The following is a 19,821-nucleotide window of genomic DNA, read 5'->3' as shown; positions in this document are numbered from 1 at the left end:
GGGAAAAAGTCCGGTGTTTTGACCGGAGCTTCTAGAAGGTTCTAGAGGGCCACCAGTGGGCCCACCACCCCGGGAGAGGCCACATAGGCGCCACATGGCATAGTGGGTCCTACCCACCATGACATGTGGTCCTAGGCCCCCCCCCTTAGAGATAAGATCTATCTCTAGTTTAAATGGTTTAAATCTAGAGATAAGATCTATCTCCTAAAATAAATGGTTTAAATTAGGAGATAAAGGGGAAAACTTGGGGGAGGAGTTTGCCCCCCCATGTGGCCGGCCAAAGGGGTAGGTGGGCCCTAGGGGAAACCCTAGGCCGACCCCCCACCTATATAAAGAGGGGAGGGGGTGGCCGGCCAAGGCACCCCATCCAGAAACCCTGGCCGCCCCCTCTCTTCCTCCTCCATATGCTTGCGCGAGGCTTAGGCGAAGCCCTCGCAGCAATTCTTCTCCACCACCACCACCACGCCGTCGTGCTGCTCGGGATTCCGTGGAGATCTACCACACCTCCGCTGCCCGCTGGAACGGGGAGAGGAAGGGCTTCATCGACACCGTACGCGCGACCGAGTACGGAAGTGCTCGCCGGATTGCGGCACCGGGGATGATCGTCTACACCAACAACGAGATCTGATCTCGTAGGCTTTGGAAATCTTCAAGGGTTAGTATCTTGTCAATCTCGTTGCTTCGATCTTGTAGATTAGATCTTGGGTGTTCCATAGATTAGATCTTGGATTTATTCGTCTTGCGGTAGGAAAATTTTTGTTTTCTATGCTACGAACCCCATCAGTGGTATCAGAGCCAGGTCTATGCATAGATCTGTTGCACGAGTAGAACACAATGGTTTTGTGGGCGTTGATGCTCTTATTGCTTTAGTTTGTGTACTTTGCATCTTGCGGGATGGTGGGATGAAGCGGCCCGGGCTAACTTTACATGACCGCGTCTCATGAGACTTGCTCCACGCTTGACATGCAACTTGTATTGCATAAGTGGCTTTGCGGGTGTCTGTCTCTCCCACCATAGTGAAGATTCCAATTTGCACTTTCTATTGTCAACACTAGTATCACCGTTGTGGTTCATGTTCGTAGGTAGATTGGATCTTACTCGAAAACCCTAAACCACGTAAAATATGCAAACCAAATTAGAGGCGTCTAACTTGTTTTTGCGGGGTTTGGTGATGTGATATGGCCATGATGTGATGATGATTATATTTGATGTATGAGATGTTCATTGTTGTATTATGGCAACCGGCAGGAGCCTAATGGTTGTCTTTAATTTTTGTTAAAGACCTGCGTGTCTATTCATCATGTAATAGCTTTATTTCAAGTAGTTGTCATAGTAGCTATAAGTGATGGACACCCATGAAGCGGCGCCATGGACCTTGGTGCAATGCTGGTGATGATGGAGATCATGATCGTGTGCTTTGGAGATGGAGATCAAAAGCACAAGAAGAAAGGCCATATCATATCACATATTATGAATTGCATGTGATGTTAATCCTTTATGCATCTTATCTTGCTTAGATCGCGACGGTAGCATTATAAGATGATCCCTCTCACTAAATATCAAGATAATAAAGTGTTCATCCTTAGTATGCACCGTTGCTAAGACTTGTCGTTTCGAAGCATCTCGTGATGATCGGGTGTGATAGACTCTACATGTGCATACAACGGGTGCAAGCCAGATTTGCACACGCGGATACTAAGGTTGCCTTGACGAGCCTAGCATGTACAGACATGGTCTCGGAACACGGGATACCGAAAGGTAGAGCATGAGTCATATGAATGATATGATGAACACTTTGAGTGTTCGCCTTTGAATCTACATCTCTTCTCGTGATGATCGGACTTGGTGTAGTGGATTTGGTTCGTGTAATCACTAAGACAATGCGAGGGATGTTGTTTTGAGTGGGAGTTCACCTAGTTGATTGAAGAATTAAAAATGAACTCAAATTATCATGAACATAGTACTGAATAGTATTTTGAATTAAATTTGTAGAATTGGCATCCGTTTTCTACCATGCGCTAGTCTTGTAATTGAGATAGAAATATCGTTAAGTCGACAAGTAACTTTACGGATCTGGTACCGTATTGTTAAAGAATCAAGATATGATTAAGTCCTAATGCAAACTTTTAGTAAACCTCACATTGATGATTCAAAGAGCAATGGTTTCAATTAGTACCTTAAATCATCTTGTCTCCGTGAAACTTGAAGTTCAAATCCATTTGAAAAGTAAGGAGCTGAAAATTTTGTTTTCAGAAATGAGCAAGGTATGAGATATATGTGATATCTAAGACCTGATTGCAAGATGATAGAATATAATCTAGTGAGACTACATAAACTCATAAGTTTTATGGGAATGTACGAAGGTTGAAGATGCTAGGCATCCCAATCCTCCAACTAATTGGGCACTAACGATATTCGCATATCCATGAAGTGATCGTCCTTAGTATGCACCGTTGCTAAGACTCGTCGCTTCGAAGCATCTCGTGATGATCGGGTGTTATAGATTCTACGTGTGCATACAACGGGTGCAAGCCAGATTTGCACATGCGAATACTAAGGTTAAACTTTACGAGCCTAGCATGTTCGGACATGGTCTCGGAAAGTCGTCATGATTTGATGGATAAAATTATGAGTGAAATTGTTCATTACATTAAAAGGTTACTAATAGTGAAATCTAGAACATTTGACATGTGATGGTCAACTTCAAGGTAAGAACCTCAAGGTTATTGGTATTTGACCAATGGACCTAGAAGTTATTGAAGGTGAAGTGTTCTCTGAGAATGAGGAAAGCTAAAAGAGAAACTACAAAAGATATTTTGGCAGAAAGAAAGAAAAGACTAGAAAGTCTAGCTCACGTGTATATAGATGATATACATGTTATGAATGTATTCCTTGTTTGGTCACAAAATGGAATTCTTGGGTATTAGTACCATATTGGTTGGTATGAGGTGTCATACAAAACAACGCAATACAAGAATACATTGGCCTAAGTGATCGAAAAGGAATGTGATAGCAATGCACGTCCGGAACAAAAATAAAGTGTTATTATGTTCGCCGTTGGCATTACGTCTAGCCATTCAGATTTATAATAAAGAACTTTATAATTGTTATTCTTGTTCTGGTTAAATGAAAACAATGAGTTGTTCAAATTGTAACAGCATTCCATGTACGATGGATAAGTTATTATAAATCTTTATGGTGAAGCACACATACATAACAACGACGCTAAAATGCCATAAGGCAAATGATGTGAATTCCACTCATTAGTGGAACCGCCATTTAGGTCATGTTAGAAAGGAACGCATGAAGGAACTCCATTTGAATGGATTTTTGGAGTCATTCGACTTGGAATCGTTTGGCGCTTGCAAATCTCTTCTAAAAGAGAATGACTTAAATACCGTTCATAGGCCAAGAGTTGAACGGGCAACTAACTTAGTGGAAACATACATAGTGATGTATATGGTTCACTCGGGCATAGTTGTGTGCGGGAGATTCTTCTACTTCATGAAAACTTCTAACAATGAATTGAGTATATATATGTGGATATATTCGATAAGGAAGAAGTTTGAAACATTTGAATGGATTCAAATAAATTTCAGCATGAAGTGGAAATCATCGTAATAGAAAAGTCAAATATCTGTGATTGGATCATGGTGGAAACATTTGAATTACGAGTTTTAGCGAACATCTAAGAGAGTTATGAAATTGTTCTACAACCTCATGTTTCTTGGAGTATCATAATGATGACGGAGTATCCAAGAGACGTATCCAAACCTTGTTGGATTAATGATGAGATAATATAAAATGATGCCATTATATTTTTTGTGGATTATGCTTTAGAGACTATCGCTTTTACACTGAATAGAGCATCATCATGATCCATTGAAATGACACCATACGAGTTATGGCATGGGTATAAACCCTAAATGGTCCTTTCATAAATTTTGGTATGCATAGCATAAGTAAATGAGTTTACAGCCAAAATCGGATAAATGTCTTTGTTGATTATCCCATGAAATTGATTGGGAATTCTTTCCACTATGAAGTCAAAGGCAAAAGTGTTTGTCAATGTTTCTTACTTATTTCAAAGAAATTGTTTCTAGCGAACTATTTGAGTGGGAGGACAATAGAACTTGATAAGGTTTATGAACCTGAGCATAATGATCAGAGTAGCGCAACATCGGAATTGGTTCCGGAAGCGGCTACGAAGATCATGGCTCCCATGTCTACAAAGTGTTATAGTCATGGAGATCAAAGTACTTATTGAACCTTGTAGATGTGGTTTATTTTGTAATCAAATAAATGATTTGTGGACAAAGGATTGTTTTTGAACAATGATAAACCAACTACATACAAAGAAGTTATGATGGGCCCTGACTCCGTTAAAATGGCTATGCGCCATGAAATCCGAGATAGGTGAACACTTTTTGAAAGTAAATGGATCTATAAAATTGATGGACTTGGATACTATATCCTTAAAGAAGCTTGACTTATCGAAAAGTTGTTTACGACAAAGTTCAAAGAGTTGACTACGATAAGATTAGATCTTCCGTGGCAATGCTTATAGTCTATGTGGATTATTCTAGTAATCGCTACATATTTCTTTTATGAGATATGATAGTAGGATGGCAGAAATACATTTCTTACCAGAAGTATGTATGAAGGATGTATACCAGATACAACCAAGAGTTTTGCTGGTCCATGGAATACTAGATAGGTATACAAACTTCAATTGGATGAAGTAAGTATCGCGGAGTTGGAATCTTCACCGGATGAAATAATCAAAGGTTTTTTATTTCATCAGAAATGATGAAGATGCTTGCATTTGCAAGAAATTAAGTGGGAGCGCTGAGACATATTTATGTAGATGACATATCGTTGATTAAAAATAATGTAATCATGTAGTTGATGTGATTAAAAGGTTTCATTGAGAATTAATTTCAATGAAAGGATATGGACTGAAACATATTTAGTGTCAAGATCTATGAAGATAGATTGAAACACATAATAAGTTTAAGTCAAAGTACATAGAATGAATATTGAAGTGGTTCAATATAAAAATATTAAGAAGGTGTTCTTTTCATGTGAAGGTTTAACAAGACTTGAGTGTATTTGACACTCGATGAGTAAATATACATGAGTGATTTCAGATCACGAATAATATGTACGAAGTCAGATGTCCTGTGCTCTAAAGTGTTACGAGCATATACCGAGAATGATTCATGTAATGATCATTGGACAACGAGTAAGAATATCCTCGAGTGCTTTAGAAGAACCAAGGGTATATATATAGTTTTTGTATGGGGTAATGACAAACAAATCGTCTGTAAGGTGTTGCACCGATATTGTTTTGATCACATATGAGAATAAAATTTCAATCTCAATTAGGCTAAGTGTTATTTAAAAGGTAGCACAATGAGCTAGAATATGTCTATGCTAGATTTAGATGAGTTCTAAATATTGTGACGGATTCTACAAATGAAGGCGAGTGTATGTCATTGTTTTGACAATGACTGATGATGTTAAGTCGAGGAGTTCTTTGAGAACTTGGTGTAGTTCCGACGAGTGTCGGAACTTTGAAGCTATATTGTGTGTGACAATATTAGTGACTTATTTCAGACCGCGGAATTAAGGTTCCACCGGAGGACTAAGCATATACAATTAATGCCGACTCATTTGGAAAATGAGTGATGCGTTGAGACGCAAATGAATTGCAAAATACATACGTTTCGAGCATGTCGGATCCGTTGACTAAAACCTCTCCCGTGAGCAAAACATGATAAGCACCGGAAGGCCAAGGTGTTATATCTTTACATATGTAAACTAGATTATTGACTCTAGTGCAAGTGGGAGACTGTTGGAGATATGCCCAAGAGGCAATAATAAAATGGTTATTATAATATATCTTTGTGTTTATGATAATGTTTGCATACCATGCTATAATTGTATTAACCGAAACATTGATACATGTGTGTTATGTAAACAACAAGGAGTCCCTAGTAAGCCTCTTGTATAACTAGCTTGTTGATTAATGGATGATCATGGTTTCGTGATCATGAACATTGGATGTTATTAATAACAAGGTTATGTCATTAGGTGAATGATATAATGGACACACACCCAAATGAGCGTAGCATAAGATCAAGTCATTAAGTTCAATTTGCTATAAGCTTTCGATACATAGTTGCCTTAGTCCTTCGACCATGAGATCATGTAAATCACTTACACGGAAGGGTACTTTGATTACATCAAACGTCATTGCGTAAATGGGTGACAATAAAGGTGGGATTAAGTATTTGGAAAGTGTGAGTTGAGGCATATGGATCAATAGTGGGATTTGTCCATCCTGATGACGGATAGATATACTCTGGGCCCTCTCGGTGGGATGTCGTACGATTAGCTTGCAAGCATATGAATGGTTCATAAGAGATCACATACCACGGTACGAGTAAAGAGTACTTGTCGGTAACGAGGTTGAACAAGGTATGGAGATACCGATGATCGAACCTCGGACAAGTAAAATATCGCGTGACAAAGGGAATCGGCATCGTATGTAAATGGTTCAATCGATCACTAAGTCATCGTTGAATATGTGGGAGCCATTATGGATCTCCGAGATCCCGCTATTGGTTATTGCTCGGAGAGGAGTCTCGACCATGTACGCATAGTTCGCGAACCGTAGGGTGACGCGCTTAAGGTTCGATGTCGCATAAATAGATTCGGAATATGAGTTGGAGTCCGAAGTTTTTGTTCGGAGTCTCGGATGGGATCCGGGACATCACGAGGAGGTCCGGAATGGTCCGGAGAATAAGATTCATATATGGGAAGTCATTTTCCGGGGTTCGGGAAAAAGTCCGGTGTTTTGACCGGAGCTTCTAGAAGGTTCTAGAGGGCCACCAGTGGGCCCACCACCCCGGGAGAGGCCACATAGGCGCCACATGGCATAGTGGGTCCTACCCACCATGACATGTGGGCCTAGGCCGACCCCCCCTTAGAGATAAGATCTATCTCTAGTTTAAATGGTTTAAATCTAGAGATAAGATCTATCTCCTAAAATAAATGGTTTAAATTAGGAGATAAGGGGAAAACTTGGGGGAGGAGTTTGCCCCCCCCCATGTGGCCGGCCAAAGGGGTAGGTGGGCCCTAGGGGAAACCCTAGGCCGACCCCCACCTATATAAAGAGGGAGGGGGTGGCCGGCCAAGGCACCCCATCCGAAACCACGGCCGCCCCCTCTCTTCCTCCTCCATATCTTTGCGCAGGCTTAGGCGAAGCCCTGCAGCAATTCTTCTCCACCACCACCACCACGCCGTCGTGCTGCTGGGATTCCGTGGAGATCTACCACACCTCCGCTGCCCGCTGGAACGGGGAGAGGAAGGGCTTCATCGACACCGTACGCGCGGCCGAGTACGGAAGTGCTGCCGGATTGCAGCACTGGGGATGATCGTCTACACCAACAACGAGATCTGATCTCGTAGGCTTTGGAAATCTTCAAGGGTTAGTATCTTGTCAATCTCGTTGCTTCGATCTTGTAGATTAGATCTTGGGTGTTCCATAGATTAGATCTTGGATTTATTCGTCTTGCGGTAGGAAAATTTTTGTTTTCTATGCTACGAACCCCATCAAAACTAAACATATATTTAGCAATAATGATGATGCAAAATGCACGTACCAACTCCCCCAAACTGAAACCTTTGCTCGTCCTCGAGCAAATAAGCGAATAGATCATATCATGTATCAGTGAGCTTATGATTGACAAAAGAAATACGAGCATTGTACCATCAACTTATGCATATTCAATTGTAAAGAAACATTCCTAAACCAACAATCATGCAAACATGAACTTCATAAAAGACCTCTAGCAATCACCTCTTACCGTTTGAACAAGATAAACCATCGCATGTTGGACAACTGAAAAATGTTTCACATGTGTCTATAACTATAGATCACTTCTATGCTTGGCCTTTTACCAGTTTGTTCTTCTTTTACACCACCTTTACATTGAATATAAACTCTCATAGAGCAACTAGTTACAAGAAGAGAATTTGTTAAATGACAAGAACAACATGAAGTGATGTTCATCAAACACTTTGGTTTTTTCCTTTATATGATCAGTTAATAGTCTTGCCCATTAGTAACCAGTATAAATCTTATTCATGGATCATTCAATCATGTCATATGCTTTACATCCACATTTGTCTTTCACTATCACTGGAATCCAAAAGTATTACTTCTCAATTCTTGGCATGGACTCGCTACTACTAGATGAATATTCTTGAAAGGCAACGAATATATACTAAGTGTTTGATAGCCTTGATCAATTGATGTGGGCGTAATTAAGATATTTCATTGCTTATACCCCTTTTGTCATGGATGCTCATACTTAATTTTGATGATAACTAACTTCCTAGTGTTTCTTGGCAAGCTGAGAGTCAACTACTTAAGCTAGAGTGATTGTTTACACGACTAGTTATTCGTAATTATAAATCTTTATTGTGATTGTCTTGAGTTACCAATGCTTGTATTGTATTCTTGGCACTTCTCTAAGTATGATAAGCTTTCAAATGGAAGAAGTGTTGGATTCATAAGGCTACCACTTGTAAGTGAGTTTCTCGTTATTTTGGTTTAAACGCTATGTTCCTTATGGGTTTTTTGTTCTTGCTCGAGGACGATTAAGTTTAACCTTGGGGAAGTTTATGGCTGTGAAATGCGCCAGTTTTTCTCGCGTTTAAACCCTTAGCTAAGTCAAGAAAAATTGTCTAAATTTACCTCTTAATTTGCTATTAATGACTAATTAATGCAAAGATGTGCAATCTCTTCTATTTTTAAATGGTGTGCAGGAAATTAGGTCATAATGCATAATGACCAATGGACCTGCAATTACTGAAGAAAATCGCGTCAAGAATGCAACAAAGTTGAGTAGACTCGAACAGGCGGTTTCAGGGACTTTAACGGGCATTGCTACAGGCAAGCCTCGCGCGCACCATGCGCCTATACTGTGTCCCGCAGCCTTCCCGATGTCAAACCCTATAAGTTATGTGAAGGACCCGACGCCAAAAAGAGAGCCATTCGTCGCCAAGCAGAGCCGCCATCCATCAGATCTATCTAGACCACACTAGACCACACTGAAAGAGATCCACCACCATAGTTCATCCATTCCACCTCCAATCTCCTCCATAGCCATAGCCATCACCATTGTAACAAAGATCTACTTTAGAATTGGCGACCATTGTAAGAATATTGTAAATACAAGTATTTGCCACAGTGATTTCTATCTTTGTTATTGATCTTGATATTATGTGTGAGTAGTCCTCATGGGCTGCGGGTTGGGGTGAATCCTCGCAACGTTTATGTGCATCTAATCTTATAATATGTGTAAGGATTGAATATTAGTTTTGCAATCTTGTATCCTTATCTCTTTGCCTCAATTCGATGATCTGCAGGTACCCATGTCATTCGGATTGATCAAGGGAAGAGGTGGGATGAGTGAAGAACGGCGTGCTACCGCCGGAAAGTAACAGTACATGTTAGTGATTTATTCGGGATCACGGCACAATCATCTAGCTTAATGCTTTGGTCTGTATTTATATGCTTAATAACTATTGTTGCTCGTGGCTGTGAGGATAGTGGTTGGACCAAGAGGCTCTTGTCACATCTGGCTTTAAGGGCAAGAGTATTTATGGATGTGCTGTTCACAAATCTCTTATCTCCATTTTATTTGTTACGCATTTGCACTTCAATTATATATGTATGCATAGCTGCAGGAGAAACCTTAACCCTGACCTATTTTTCAACATTGAACACAACCCCGTTAAACATAAACTAGATATGTCTAATAAACATAAAATCAAATTAACTAGCAAGTCTTGTAGACGTTTTCTTTACATTATTTTAGCAGTGCTTCCCAAATTTCGATTAAACCTATGTCTCCTAGGAAAAAAGCTTATCATACTACAATCTGTAATCTAGATTGAAGGTATCAACCAGGAGCTAAGAACACCGTCAACATCTGATCTGCCCCACCATAACGCTGAGAGAGTAACCTCCAAAGCCTAGAAAACCTAGGACTAAAACACACACATGGACGAGAACGAGACCTCCCCCCCCCCCCTCTCGATGCTAGGATGACGATTGGAGGGGAAGGGGAGCGGCAGAAGTCGCTGGCGAGTGACCGGAAGAGAGCCGCGAAGAGTGGTTGTTTCCACGAGAGTTTTCTGGATAAAACTCGGTTTCACCGTGATGTTCGGGCAAAAAAATTGGTGAGTAGACAAGTTGTGTGTTTGCACGCTCACACAATTTATAGACCAAATTCGATCCACATATGGAGAGATGAAAAAGACTGAACGGTGTTTTCGTTGCCACTCATATATGGATTTAAAATTTGATGGGTTTATGTGTAGCTAGACACATATTTATCAGCTCACTCATTCCGTTTGTACCTGGCGACTGGCGTTCAAAACACCTGAGCCAAATATACTGAAGTCGCTAGAACTCTTTCCTCACGCCTCACGGCACCATCAACCTCACGACTCCATCTCCTTGAGCAAAGCTACATGTCACGGCTCTTTATTTCACTTAGGTTGTATACATATAAGCGATAGTACATAGGATGATAGGAAGCCTGGTTAAATCGACCAATTGACATGGAGATATACGCAAGGGTTTAACCGGGGCATATCATATTGGGAGCGCACACGTACATAGAGCACGCGAACGACGTGGGTACCCGCTACTTGATTCACTTCCACTTCCTGCCGTGCTTGCCGGCCTTGAACTTCCCGCCGTGACCGTGGCCGTAGCCGCCGCCGTGCCCGGTATGGTAAGATCCCATGTGGCCACCCCCTGCACGAACGCGATTAGTCACCATGGTACGATCTCAAAGGTAATATGCATAGATCGTGGAGGTGCATGATCGGCGATGACTAATCGGTGGCTTACCGTGGTGCGAGCCGTGCGAGGGGTACGCCGCCGGCGCGTAGCCGTGCGCCTGGTAGCCGCCGTGCGGAGGGTAGGCGCCGGCGGCATGGCCATAGCCGTGCTGCTGAACATGGCCGCCGCCGTACCCGTGCTGCTCGTGGCCGCCGTATCCGTGGCTGCCGTACCCGTGCTCGTGGCCGTGGCCGTGGCCGTGCTGCTGTACGTGGCCGCCGCCGTACCCGTGCTCGTAGGCGCCGTGCCCCTGCTGCACATACCCGCCGTGCTGCTGGCCGTGGCCGCCGTACCCCTGCTCGTAGCCGCCGTGTCCGTAGCTGCTGCCGTAGCCGCCGTGACCCTGCTGGCCGTACCCGTACCCGTGGCCTTTGCTGCCGCCGACGAGGTTGGACACGAACCCCTTCACGCCGCCGTTGTGGCCACCGCCCATGTCGTGGCCGCCACCCATGGTTAATCACTACCAGAAAAGCAAATTCATCAATCTGGTACTCGAGAAAGTAAAAAATGAATCCATTAACGAGCTCTAAGCTCGCAACGCGTAAGAAATTAAACGACTCATGATCACTTACAAGAAGCAGAACAAACACGGAGATGATCAGTGGACGACTCGACTGATCCGTGTTTGATCTGCTCGGTGCTGCTCAGAACGGTCGAGCCTGGCTCTCCTTTTATACTGTCGCGCCCGCCGCGCTTTCTTCCTCGACGTGTGCGTCCCGCGTGAACCACGCACGCACGTCGGCCACAGAATCTGTCCATCTGCACACCTGCACTCCGCACTGCCCCTCTGCGATATTCTTCTTCCAGCTGCGACCAAGTTAGTGGCTGATGATGAAGTTCGATGCCCATCAGCCCATATGCTATCTTTCGCCAGGATTGAAAGGCCAGATTCTTTCTTGCTATTTTTTGACGGTTGGAATAGGTGCGGTGCCCAACGCAGATATGGCACGTCCAGCCGCCATGCGTGTGGCACCGGATTCAGTACGTGTTTTATTTTTATTGTTTTTGCTTTCTCTTCCACTTATGATTTTTAAACATAATATTGTCTCCCACTCACGTCATCATATGCTTTGACATTATTATATGAATTTCTACGATTTCCTTCGCTCTTACACGGTCATGGCGCCTGGTGGCCTTTGTGACGCAAGACATTGCATGTTTGCGCGACCCCTTATCCCAGTCAGAGGGGTCATACCGTAGTGGTGAGCAAGAGCAACATTGCCTCCTCCAATTGTCAAACGAACAAGCCGATGTTTTCTTGTAACAACAATAAATAAAAATACCACATACTAAAAAAAACGAATTAACACATGCAACCTGGACAACTCAGCTTTACTATAAGCATTTGGTTAATGGAACTAAAGAAGACCTAACTTGTATGGACTAGTCAAATCTTTAAGGGTTAGAAGCACCACCAGTAATTGGGAATGTAAGGGAAGCTTCAACCAAATTTGAGAGAGGGTGAAAGGAATCTCAAACGGAGTTGAGGGCACTAATGAAAGGGATTATTATGAATTTTTTGTCACAAGTAGTGTTAAATATTAGTTGTTGATCTTTCGAAAAAAGTTTCGCTAGGTGGCCACCAATGCTGGCCCTAACTAAGCTCCAACGGTGGCTTCATCCACGGTTCGTCGAAAATGAAGAGCAATATCTTGAAAGGGTCATATTTGAGAACTACTCACTGAAACTAAACCAGCAGCACCGTTGCCACTACCACCATCAAATTAGGTTGAATGGCTAGACAACACTACATGAGAGATCCGGGGTCCTCTACTCGTTGGATGAAAATACTACCGGCTTCTCGATGTAAGAAAGATAGATCGAGCCACAAGACCTCGCAAGATCCAAATGGAGGACGAGCTCTAGGGAGCCCTTTTATCGAAAATTCAAAAATCATGTTTCAAAGTTTCAAAAAATAGAGAAAAAACCTAGATATATTTAATGATGTATAATACTCGAACCTGTAAAATCTAAATGCGAAAGAATTTATTGCCTAGGTTAAGTGTGTATCTTAGTATCTAAACAAATGTCAGATTTATCATTTTTATGTAGACATCAATATTAAAATTTTCGCATTGTGATTTTACATGCTTGTGTAGGATATCTAATTTTTTAAACCTTGTAAATATAAACTTTTTTATTCTGAAGAGCTCCATGAAGCTTGGCCTCCGTTTGTTTGCTCTACAGGAGACATTTGTTTTGCACAACACTGGTATCACGGTGGACAAACACCATGGAGGATGCACGCAGCTGATACTACAAAAATAAAATTTGAAATAAAGCATAAGATGTACTACCTCCGTCTATAAATGGATGTTGAATGTTTGTCTAAATTCAGACGTATCTAGACACTTTTTAGCTTATATGTACATTCAAATTTAGGAAAATGTTCAACATCTTTTTATTAATCAAGGATAGAAACTTGAAATATGGGGCAAAATCAAAACTGATTTCAACAACGAACTCAAGTTTTTCACGGATTCTAGTAATGCTATCATGCATACGGTATAGCGCTCAAAGTGCATGTATCACTAAAACGTTTCTCTTTGTAATACGACCACACTGGTCATTACTATTTACTCCCTCCCTTCTCAAATAAGTAAATATTTAGCTTCAGACTTTGTTTACAAAAAAGTGTATTTCTATTTACTAGCTTATTGGAGATGGAAGAATTAAAGAGGAGTAAGATGCTCGTTTGCATCTTCCCAATATAATTTTCAATCACTCTACAATTTATCTCAAAAAATCTGCTTGTACACTTATTTGTGGACTGAAGAAGTACGCCTCAAGCATAACAACATATGTATCACACAGCACGCGTAGGCGTAGCTCTTTATTTCACTTAGGTGTTATACATACTTGATACATCATGCATAGGATGCTTGGTTAACCGACTGAGAATAGGGATATAGGCGATCGAGTGTGAAGGGGCATGGCCGCGCACATTCACATACGTAGAGGCAGAGCACGCAAACGACGATGGGTAACCCGTACTCCGATCCACTGCATAGTTTGATCACTTCCACTTGCTGCCGTGCTTGCCGGCCTTGTACATCCCGCCGTGGCCGTGCCCGCCGCCATGGCCGGTGTTGTACGATCCCATGTGACCCCCTGCACGCACAAATATACACACAATAAATCACCATACTCGAACTCGAACTCGAAGATGATATACTCCTAGATCGTGCATGGTCATGGTGTCATGACTGATCATGAGGATGGAGTTACCGTTGTGCGCTCCGTGCGAGGGGTAGGCCGCCGGCGCGTAGCCGTGCGCCTGGTAGCCGCCGTGAGGAGGGTAGGCGCCGGCCGGAGGAGGGCACGACGACCCGTGCTGCGGCTGCACGTGGCCGCCGTAGCCGTGCTGCTGGTGCCCGCCGTACCCCTGCTGCTGCACATGCCCGCCGCCGCACCCGTGCTCGGAGGCGCCATGCCCCTGCTGCTGTGCGTGTCCGCCGTACCCGTGCTGCTGCTGGCCGTGGCCGCCGTATCCCTGCTCGTAGCACTGCCCGTTGCCGCCGCCGTGGCCCTGCTGGCCGTACCCGTAGCCGCGGCCTTTCCCGCCGCCGATGAGGTTCGACACAAACCCCTTCACGCCGCCGTTCATGTCGTGGCCGCCTCCCATGGTTTAATCACTGCCAATAAAAGGAAATTAACGATGAATCTTTGGTACTACTGAAATTGGCAGCTAGCTTCAGAGGCTAGTATATTATGGATCCCAACAAACAGTATATAGGTGCTCGATCGAGTTGGAAGATTGTACTAAGTAATTAGCAGGTAACAAGAAATAAAACGACTCGTGATCACTTACGTGAAGCAGCACAAATTAAAGGCAGAGATGATTAGTCGAGTGGTTCGTGCTTGATCTGCTCGGTGCTCCTCAAAACTGTCGAGCCTGCGTCCCATTTTATACCGGCGATCTCTGCTTGCAAGGCCAATTGCAAGGTGTGTGTGCGTCCCGCGTGGAGCAGGCACGCACGTCGGCCGCGATATTCTTCTTCCGTCAACTTCCGGCGATTTGCACAAAAATAACCCAATAGTTAAAGAAAAGCACAGACTGACCCTCTGGCGAAACTATTTCACCAATCTAACACATTTGTGTGGCGCCCCTCTCATCAGCGCCACATATACCAGTGTGGCGCCCCTCCTGCCGGCGCCACTCTCCCAACCGACGTGGCGCCCTCGACGCTGAGCTGGTCTGCCGATCCGACGTGGCAGCATGTGTGGCGCCCCTCCCAACGGCGCCACACATGCACTTGTAATTGCCCAAAACATACTGTGAGACAATTCGTCTGGGACTTAGCCGTTTTGCGAGGCTCTATGTGTGGCGCCGACGCCACGGGCGCCATACTAGCATGTGTGGCGCCGATGCCGCGGGCGCCACACAAAGATCCTCGCCAAAATGGCTAAGGACTTATCGTCCGGAGCACCTGGATGTTTTCGACCCAATAGTTGATATAGGCTGGCATGTGTGGCGCCGATGCCGCGGGCGCCACACAGTGCAGTGTGGCGCCACTGTGGAGGGCGCCACACATTGACTTGTGTTAAAAACCTGAAAAATCCTACCAAACTCCAACAGTTTTGAGTACAACATTGGACACAACAAGTAGCAATTTCAGAACATACACATATAACACTTCATAGCTCACATCGTAGCAAGTAGATTCAAACAACAAGTAGCATTACAGACATGGTTCGAAATGACATAGGGTTCACAACTCGATACTTATCAAGATATAGTTCACAACAACACGAAGCACATCCTAGTGTCGTCCTCGATGTGTCGTCCTCACGGGCTGCCTCCGGACGGCCATCCTCTTCATCCGCTGCCGTGGCTCTTGTTGCTGCTGCTCCTCCTGCTCCTCCTCCTCTGAAGATAAGGGCTCGTCGTTCCTCATCCTCCTCAAAGATGATCTCCGCGGCGGCGCCTCATCGTCCTCAATGACAACCTTTTTTCCTCGGTTGACATAACCTTCCGGAGTGTACCGGTTTGGAGCATTGCCCCTTGGCTTGAACTGGTAAGCAGACCGTGGGGCTTGCTTGGAGGTATGCTTTGGAGGTATGCTTTGACTCAGAATTTCCTCGTCGTCAGGAATCTTCACAAACAAGAACACATGAGATTACAAAAGTTGAAATTAGTAAGAACATGTTTGATAGCAATAAAATAGTCCATACCTCCCGCTCTTCAGAAGAGGAGGATGTAGGAATTTCGCCTTCGCGGCAACCTAGCAAGCTGGCTAACCGCCGCATCTTTCGTGCAGTGTTCTGCGTCATGGAACTCATGATTACAAAGCCACCACAACATAATAGCGTACATTCAAAGTTGATGATCATACCTTAATGAAATTCCGCAACGGTCCGACAGGCTTTTCATCTCTCCCGCTCTGCTCCCACATAATCTCGCACTCGTGAGCTATTTTTTGGATCTCCTCCCGCTGTGACAAACATAGTATACACAATTGAAGCGAGCACATGGCAATCTAGATGATGTACTAGTTAGTGAGAGAATCCATTACCACGAAGTTCAGCTCCGAAGCAATAGAAGTCGATCTCCCTCTGCGAGCAAAGGTGTCGTGCTGGCTTTGCGCAACCTCATCGAACTAGATGGGGTCGTCCAAGATGTCCTCAGCATACGCGTGCTTCACTAACTCGATACGCGTGTTCTCATGGAATCACTCGAGGTATTTTTTGAAAGCGGCCAAGTCGTGAGGCACAATCTCCTCAGGACCAGCATTCCGTGCCGCTTCCAAACAGTGTTGGAACGCTGCGACGTGGCCGCTATGATGGACTGGCCAATTTGTGATCTTCCTCTGCCGCTGCCTATCAAGCCTGCAAGAATCAAGAAGTTAGTTTGTACCTCTTCTATCAAGAATCTTCCATCGCATGATTCCAGAAGTTTACCTATGAAGCGCCTTGTCCGTGTCTTGCCACACTGGTGGGCACTCCTGATACAGCCCAAACTGTCTCATCACTCTTTGTGGATGGTGGTGTTCAACAAACCACATGCATATGAGTGGGCAGCGCATACGCCAGAACCGCGCCTCCTCCGTGCACTTATGGTTGAGATCAGGCATCCCCGCGCCAATATGGTAGTAGGTACCATATGGCTCCCATTCCACCTGCAGCATACAAATATTTCAGAACTTACAACATGCCAGTAGAATCAATGAAAACTAGGATTGCAAAAGAGTGATCGGTTACCTGCTCAGCGGTAAGAGTGTCCAACTCCGCAGTGTACTGCCTGTACATGATCTTTGGATCGCTCGTCATCTCCGAGACATTGTCCCAAAGGTATGCCCAAGTCGGCTCCCGATCAGGGTTGTTCGGGTGATGAGGCCAATGCGACTCGTGGAGTATCCTAGGCCGCCCAACTGATATGCGGTCCCAGCTCCATACGGAAAGTAGGAGCAAGCATCCACCAATACCGCTGCTCCCAGTCCTGCTCCCAGTCATGCGACAAGCTTCGTTCAACTGCGCACATAAGACATTTGGTTAGTACTTTGTCTAGCACACTACTATAGGAAAAATTGTACATAGAACAAATCATCACCTGCCGGTAGAGGTAGGCAAGTGCCGCTGTTCCCCAACTCCACCGGTGATCCAACACCGTAAGCGCCTTCAGCCAACACCAATGGGCCAGCTTCCCCCCACTGTCAGGAAAGAGAGTCCTCGAAATCATGTACCATAAGTACACGCGGGTGTACGTCCTCCGAGTGTCCTCGTTGGCCCCTTCCGGGCATTGTCCGAAGTTAGTCCTGATCCAAGAGAAAGACGCGCCGGCGGGAGCTCTCTCCTTTGGATCTGCTGGCGGCGGAGGAGCCCTACCAATAAGCGCCTCCATCTGCTGGCGCCACCCATCAGAAGTTGTGTTCATACACAGTGGCTCACCCTGAATAGGTAGTCCAAGGATCATGGAAACATCCTGGAGAGTAGGGGCCATCTCGCCGGCCCTCAAGTGGAAGGTGTGAGTCTCCGGCCTCCACCGGTCGACAAGGGCGGTGAGTGCCGAGGGGTTCATGTTCGGCCCCCCACGGCTTACAAGGGATATGAACGGCATAAGACCGGTAGGCTGGATGAACTCCGTGTACCTCTCGTCATACGGTATATCCACCGTGCCATGGTAACGAATCTTCAAAGGGTGAAGATCCGTTGTCCTCTCGCGTCATATGAACAGCCCGGTGCTCCCTGTCGTACTCTTCATCCAGGAGCCACACCATCCTACATGTTTACACAAATACACCATATTATGAGCAACACATACATGAGAATATATCCAAATAAGTCATCACAAATACATCAAATACATACATATACATTCATATCTAGGGATAGAACAGCATATGAGTTATTCCTACACATACACATTCAACAAATTTGATGCCTAGGGTTCCTCCACAAATCTAGGTCCTCCACACACATACACCCATTTCAACACATACATAGCCATTTCAAACATCTTTGGTTCAAACACAAACAACATTTCAACACATACATACATAGGATTTCAACACATACATGTAAAATTTCATATCTAGGGTTCCAACAAATCTTTGGTTCAAACACATATACTACAATGTAGATTCCACCAACATTAATTTCCATATCAATGGTTCATATTGATGTCTACGCCCCCTCCTTTTCCTGTAGACAGTGTTGGGCCTCCAAGAGCAGAGGTTTGTAGAACAGCAGCAAGTTTTCCCTTAAGTGGATCACCCAAGGTTTATCGAACTCAGGGAGGAAGAGGTCAAAGATATCCCTCTCATGCAACCCCGCAACCACAAAGCAAGAAGTCTCTTGTGTCCCCAACACACCTAATAGGTGCACTAGTTCGGCGAAGAGATAGTGAAATACAGGTGGTATGAATGAATATGAGCAGTAGTAATGGCGCCAGAAAATAGCTTGCTGGCGTGTGGTTGATGGTGGTAATATTGCAGGCAGTAAACAAGCAGTAGAACAGTAAACAAGCGATGATTGCAGTATTTGGAAACAAGGCCTAGGGATCATACTTTCACTAGTGGACACTCTCAACATTGATCACATAACAGAATAGATAAATGCATACTCTACACTCTCTTGTTGGATGATGAACACATTGCGTAGGATTACACGAACCCTCAATGCCGGAGTTAACAAGCTCCACAATTCAATGTTCATATTTAAATAACCTTAGAGTGCATGAAAGATCGACACGACTAAACCAAGTACTAACACAGCATGCACACTGTCACCTTCACACCATGTAGGAGGAATAGATCACATCAATACTATCATAGCAATAGTTAACTTCATAATCTACAAGAGATCACAATCATAGCCTACGCCAAGTACTAACACGGATGCACACCACTGTCACCATTACACCGTGCGGGAGGAATAAAACTACTTTAATAACATCACTAGAGTAGCACATAGATAAATTGTGATACAAAACACATTGCAATCATAAAGAGATATAAATAAGCACTTCATTATGCCATTCATAACGGTGAATAAGTATTACGTGAAATATAGCCTAAGAGACCCACACGGTGCACACACTTGTCACCTTTACACACGTGGGACAAGGAGTCTCCGGAGATCACATAAGTAAAACCCACTTGACTAGCATAATGACATCTAGATTACAAGCATCATCATATGAATCTCAATCATGTAAGGCAGCTCATGAGATTATTGTATTGAAGTACATAGGAGAGAGATGAACCACATAGCTACCGGTACAGCCCCGAGCCTCGATGGAGAACTACTCCCTCCTCATGGGAGACAGCAGCGTTGATGAAGATGGCGGTGGTGTCGATGGAGAAGCCTTCCGGGGGCACTTCCCCGTCCCGGCGGCGTGCCGGAACGGAGACTCCTGTCCCCCAGATCTTGGCTTCGCGATGGCGGCGGCTCTG

General features: G+C 44.3%; 2 protein-coding genes across 3 annotated transcripts; both read right to left on the bottom strand.

Annotated features, from left to right (window-relative positions):
- Positions 1-10,559: 10,559 nt before the first annotated feature.
- On the bottom strand, positions 10,560-11,578 carry LOC124666822 (glycine-rich cell wall structural protein-like). Of its 2 annotated transcripts, none has more exons than XM_047204149.1 (3): positions 11,500-11,578; positions 10,937-11,387; positions 10,560-10,840 (listed from the first exon to the last, which is right to left on the bottom strand). In XM_047204149.1, exons 2-3 carry the CDS (start codon positions 11,376-11,378, stop codon positions 10,737-10,739), a joined length of 546 nt encoding a protein of 181 aa, XP_047060105.1. In that variant the 5' UTR covers positions 11,379-11,387; positions 11,500-11,578; the 3' UTR covers positions 10,560-10,736. The 2 variants fall into 2 exon arrangements, with proteins under 2 accessions (XP_047060105.1, XP_047060106.1); XM_047204150.1 differs by having other exon boundaries at positions 10,937-11,451; positions 11,486-11,562.
- Positions 11,579-13,731: 2,153 nt separating this feature from the next.
- LOC124666821 (glycine-rich cell wall structural protein-like) lies at positions 13,732-14,843 on the bottom strand. The gene is made up of 3 exons (XM_047204148.1): positions 14,739-14,843; positions 14,156-14,562; positions 13,732-14,038 (listed from the first exon to the last, which is right to left on the bottom strand). The coding sequence occupies exons 2-3, from the start codon at positions 14,550-14,552 to the stop codon at positions 13,944-13,946; spliced, it is 492 nt and encodes a 163-aa protein (XP_047060104.1). The 5' UTR covers positions 14,553-14,562; positions 14,739-14,843; the 3' UTR covers positions 13,732-13,943.
- Between the last annotated feature and the right edge of the window lie 4,978 nt (positions 14,844-19,821).

This window comes from Lolium rigidum, chromosome 6, assembly GCF_022539505.1.
Source record: "Lolium rigidum isolate FL_2022 chromosome 6, APGP_CSIRO_Lrig_0.1, whole genome shotgun sequence".
NCBI classification, from domain to species: Eukaryota; Viridiplantae; Streptophyta; class Magnoliopsida; order Poales; family Poaceae; genus Lolium; species Lolium rigidum.
This window is presented reverse-complemented; position numbering and strand designations above follow the sequence as displayed.

Bases quoted from the DNA above. Each gene is read 5' to 3' on its own strand.
- LOC124666822 (XM_047204149.1), bottom strand. From the start codon at position 11,378: ATGGGTGGCGGCCACGACATGGGCGGTGGCCACAACGGCGGCGTGAAG. The intron at 10,841-10,936 runs GTAAGCCACCGA...GCGTTCGTGCAG, and splicing joins CTCGCACGGCTCGCACCACG to GGGGTGGCCACATGGGATCT.
- LOC124666821 (XM_047204148.1), bottom strand. From the start codon at position 14,552: ATGGGAGGCGGCCACGACATGAACGGCGGCGTGAAGGGGTTTGTGTCG. The intron at 14,039-14,155 runs GTAACTCCATCC...TTGTGCGTGCAG, and splicing joins CTCGCACGGAGCGCACAACG to GGGGTCACATGGGATCGTAC.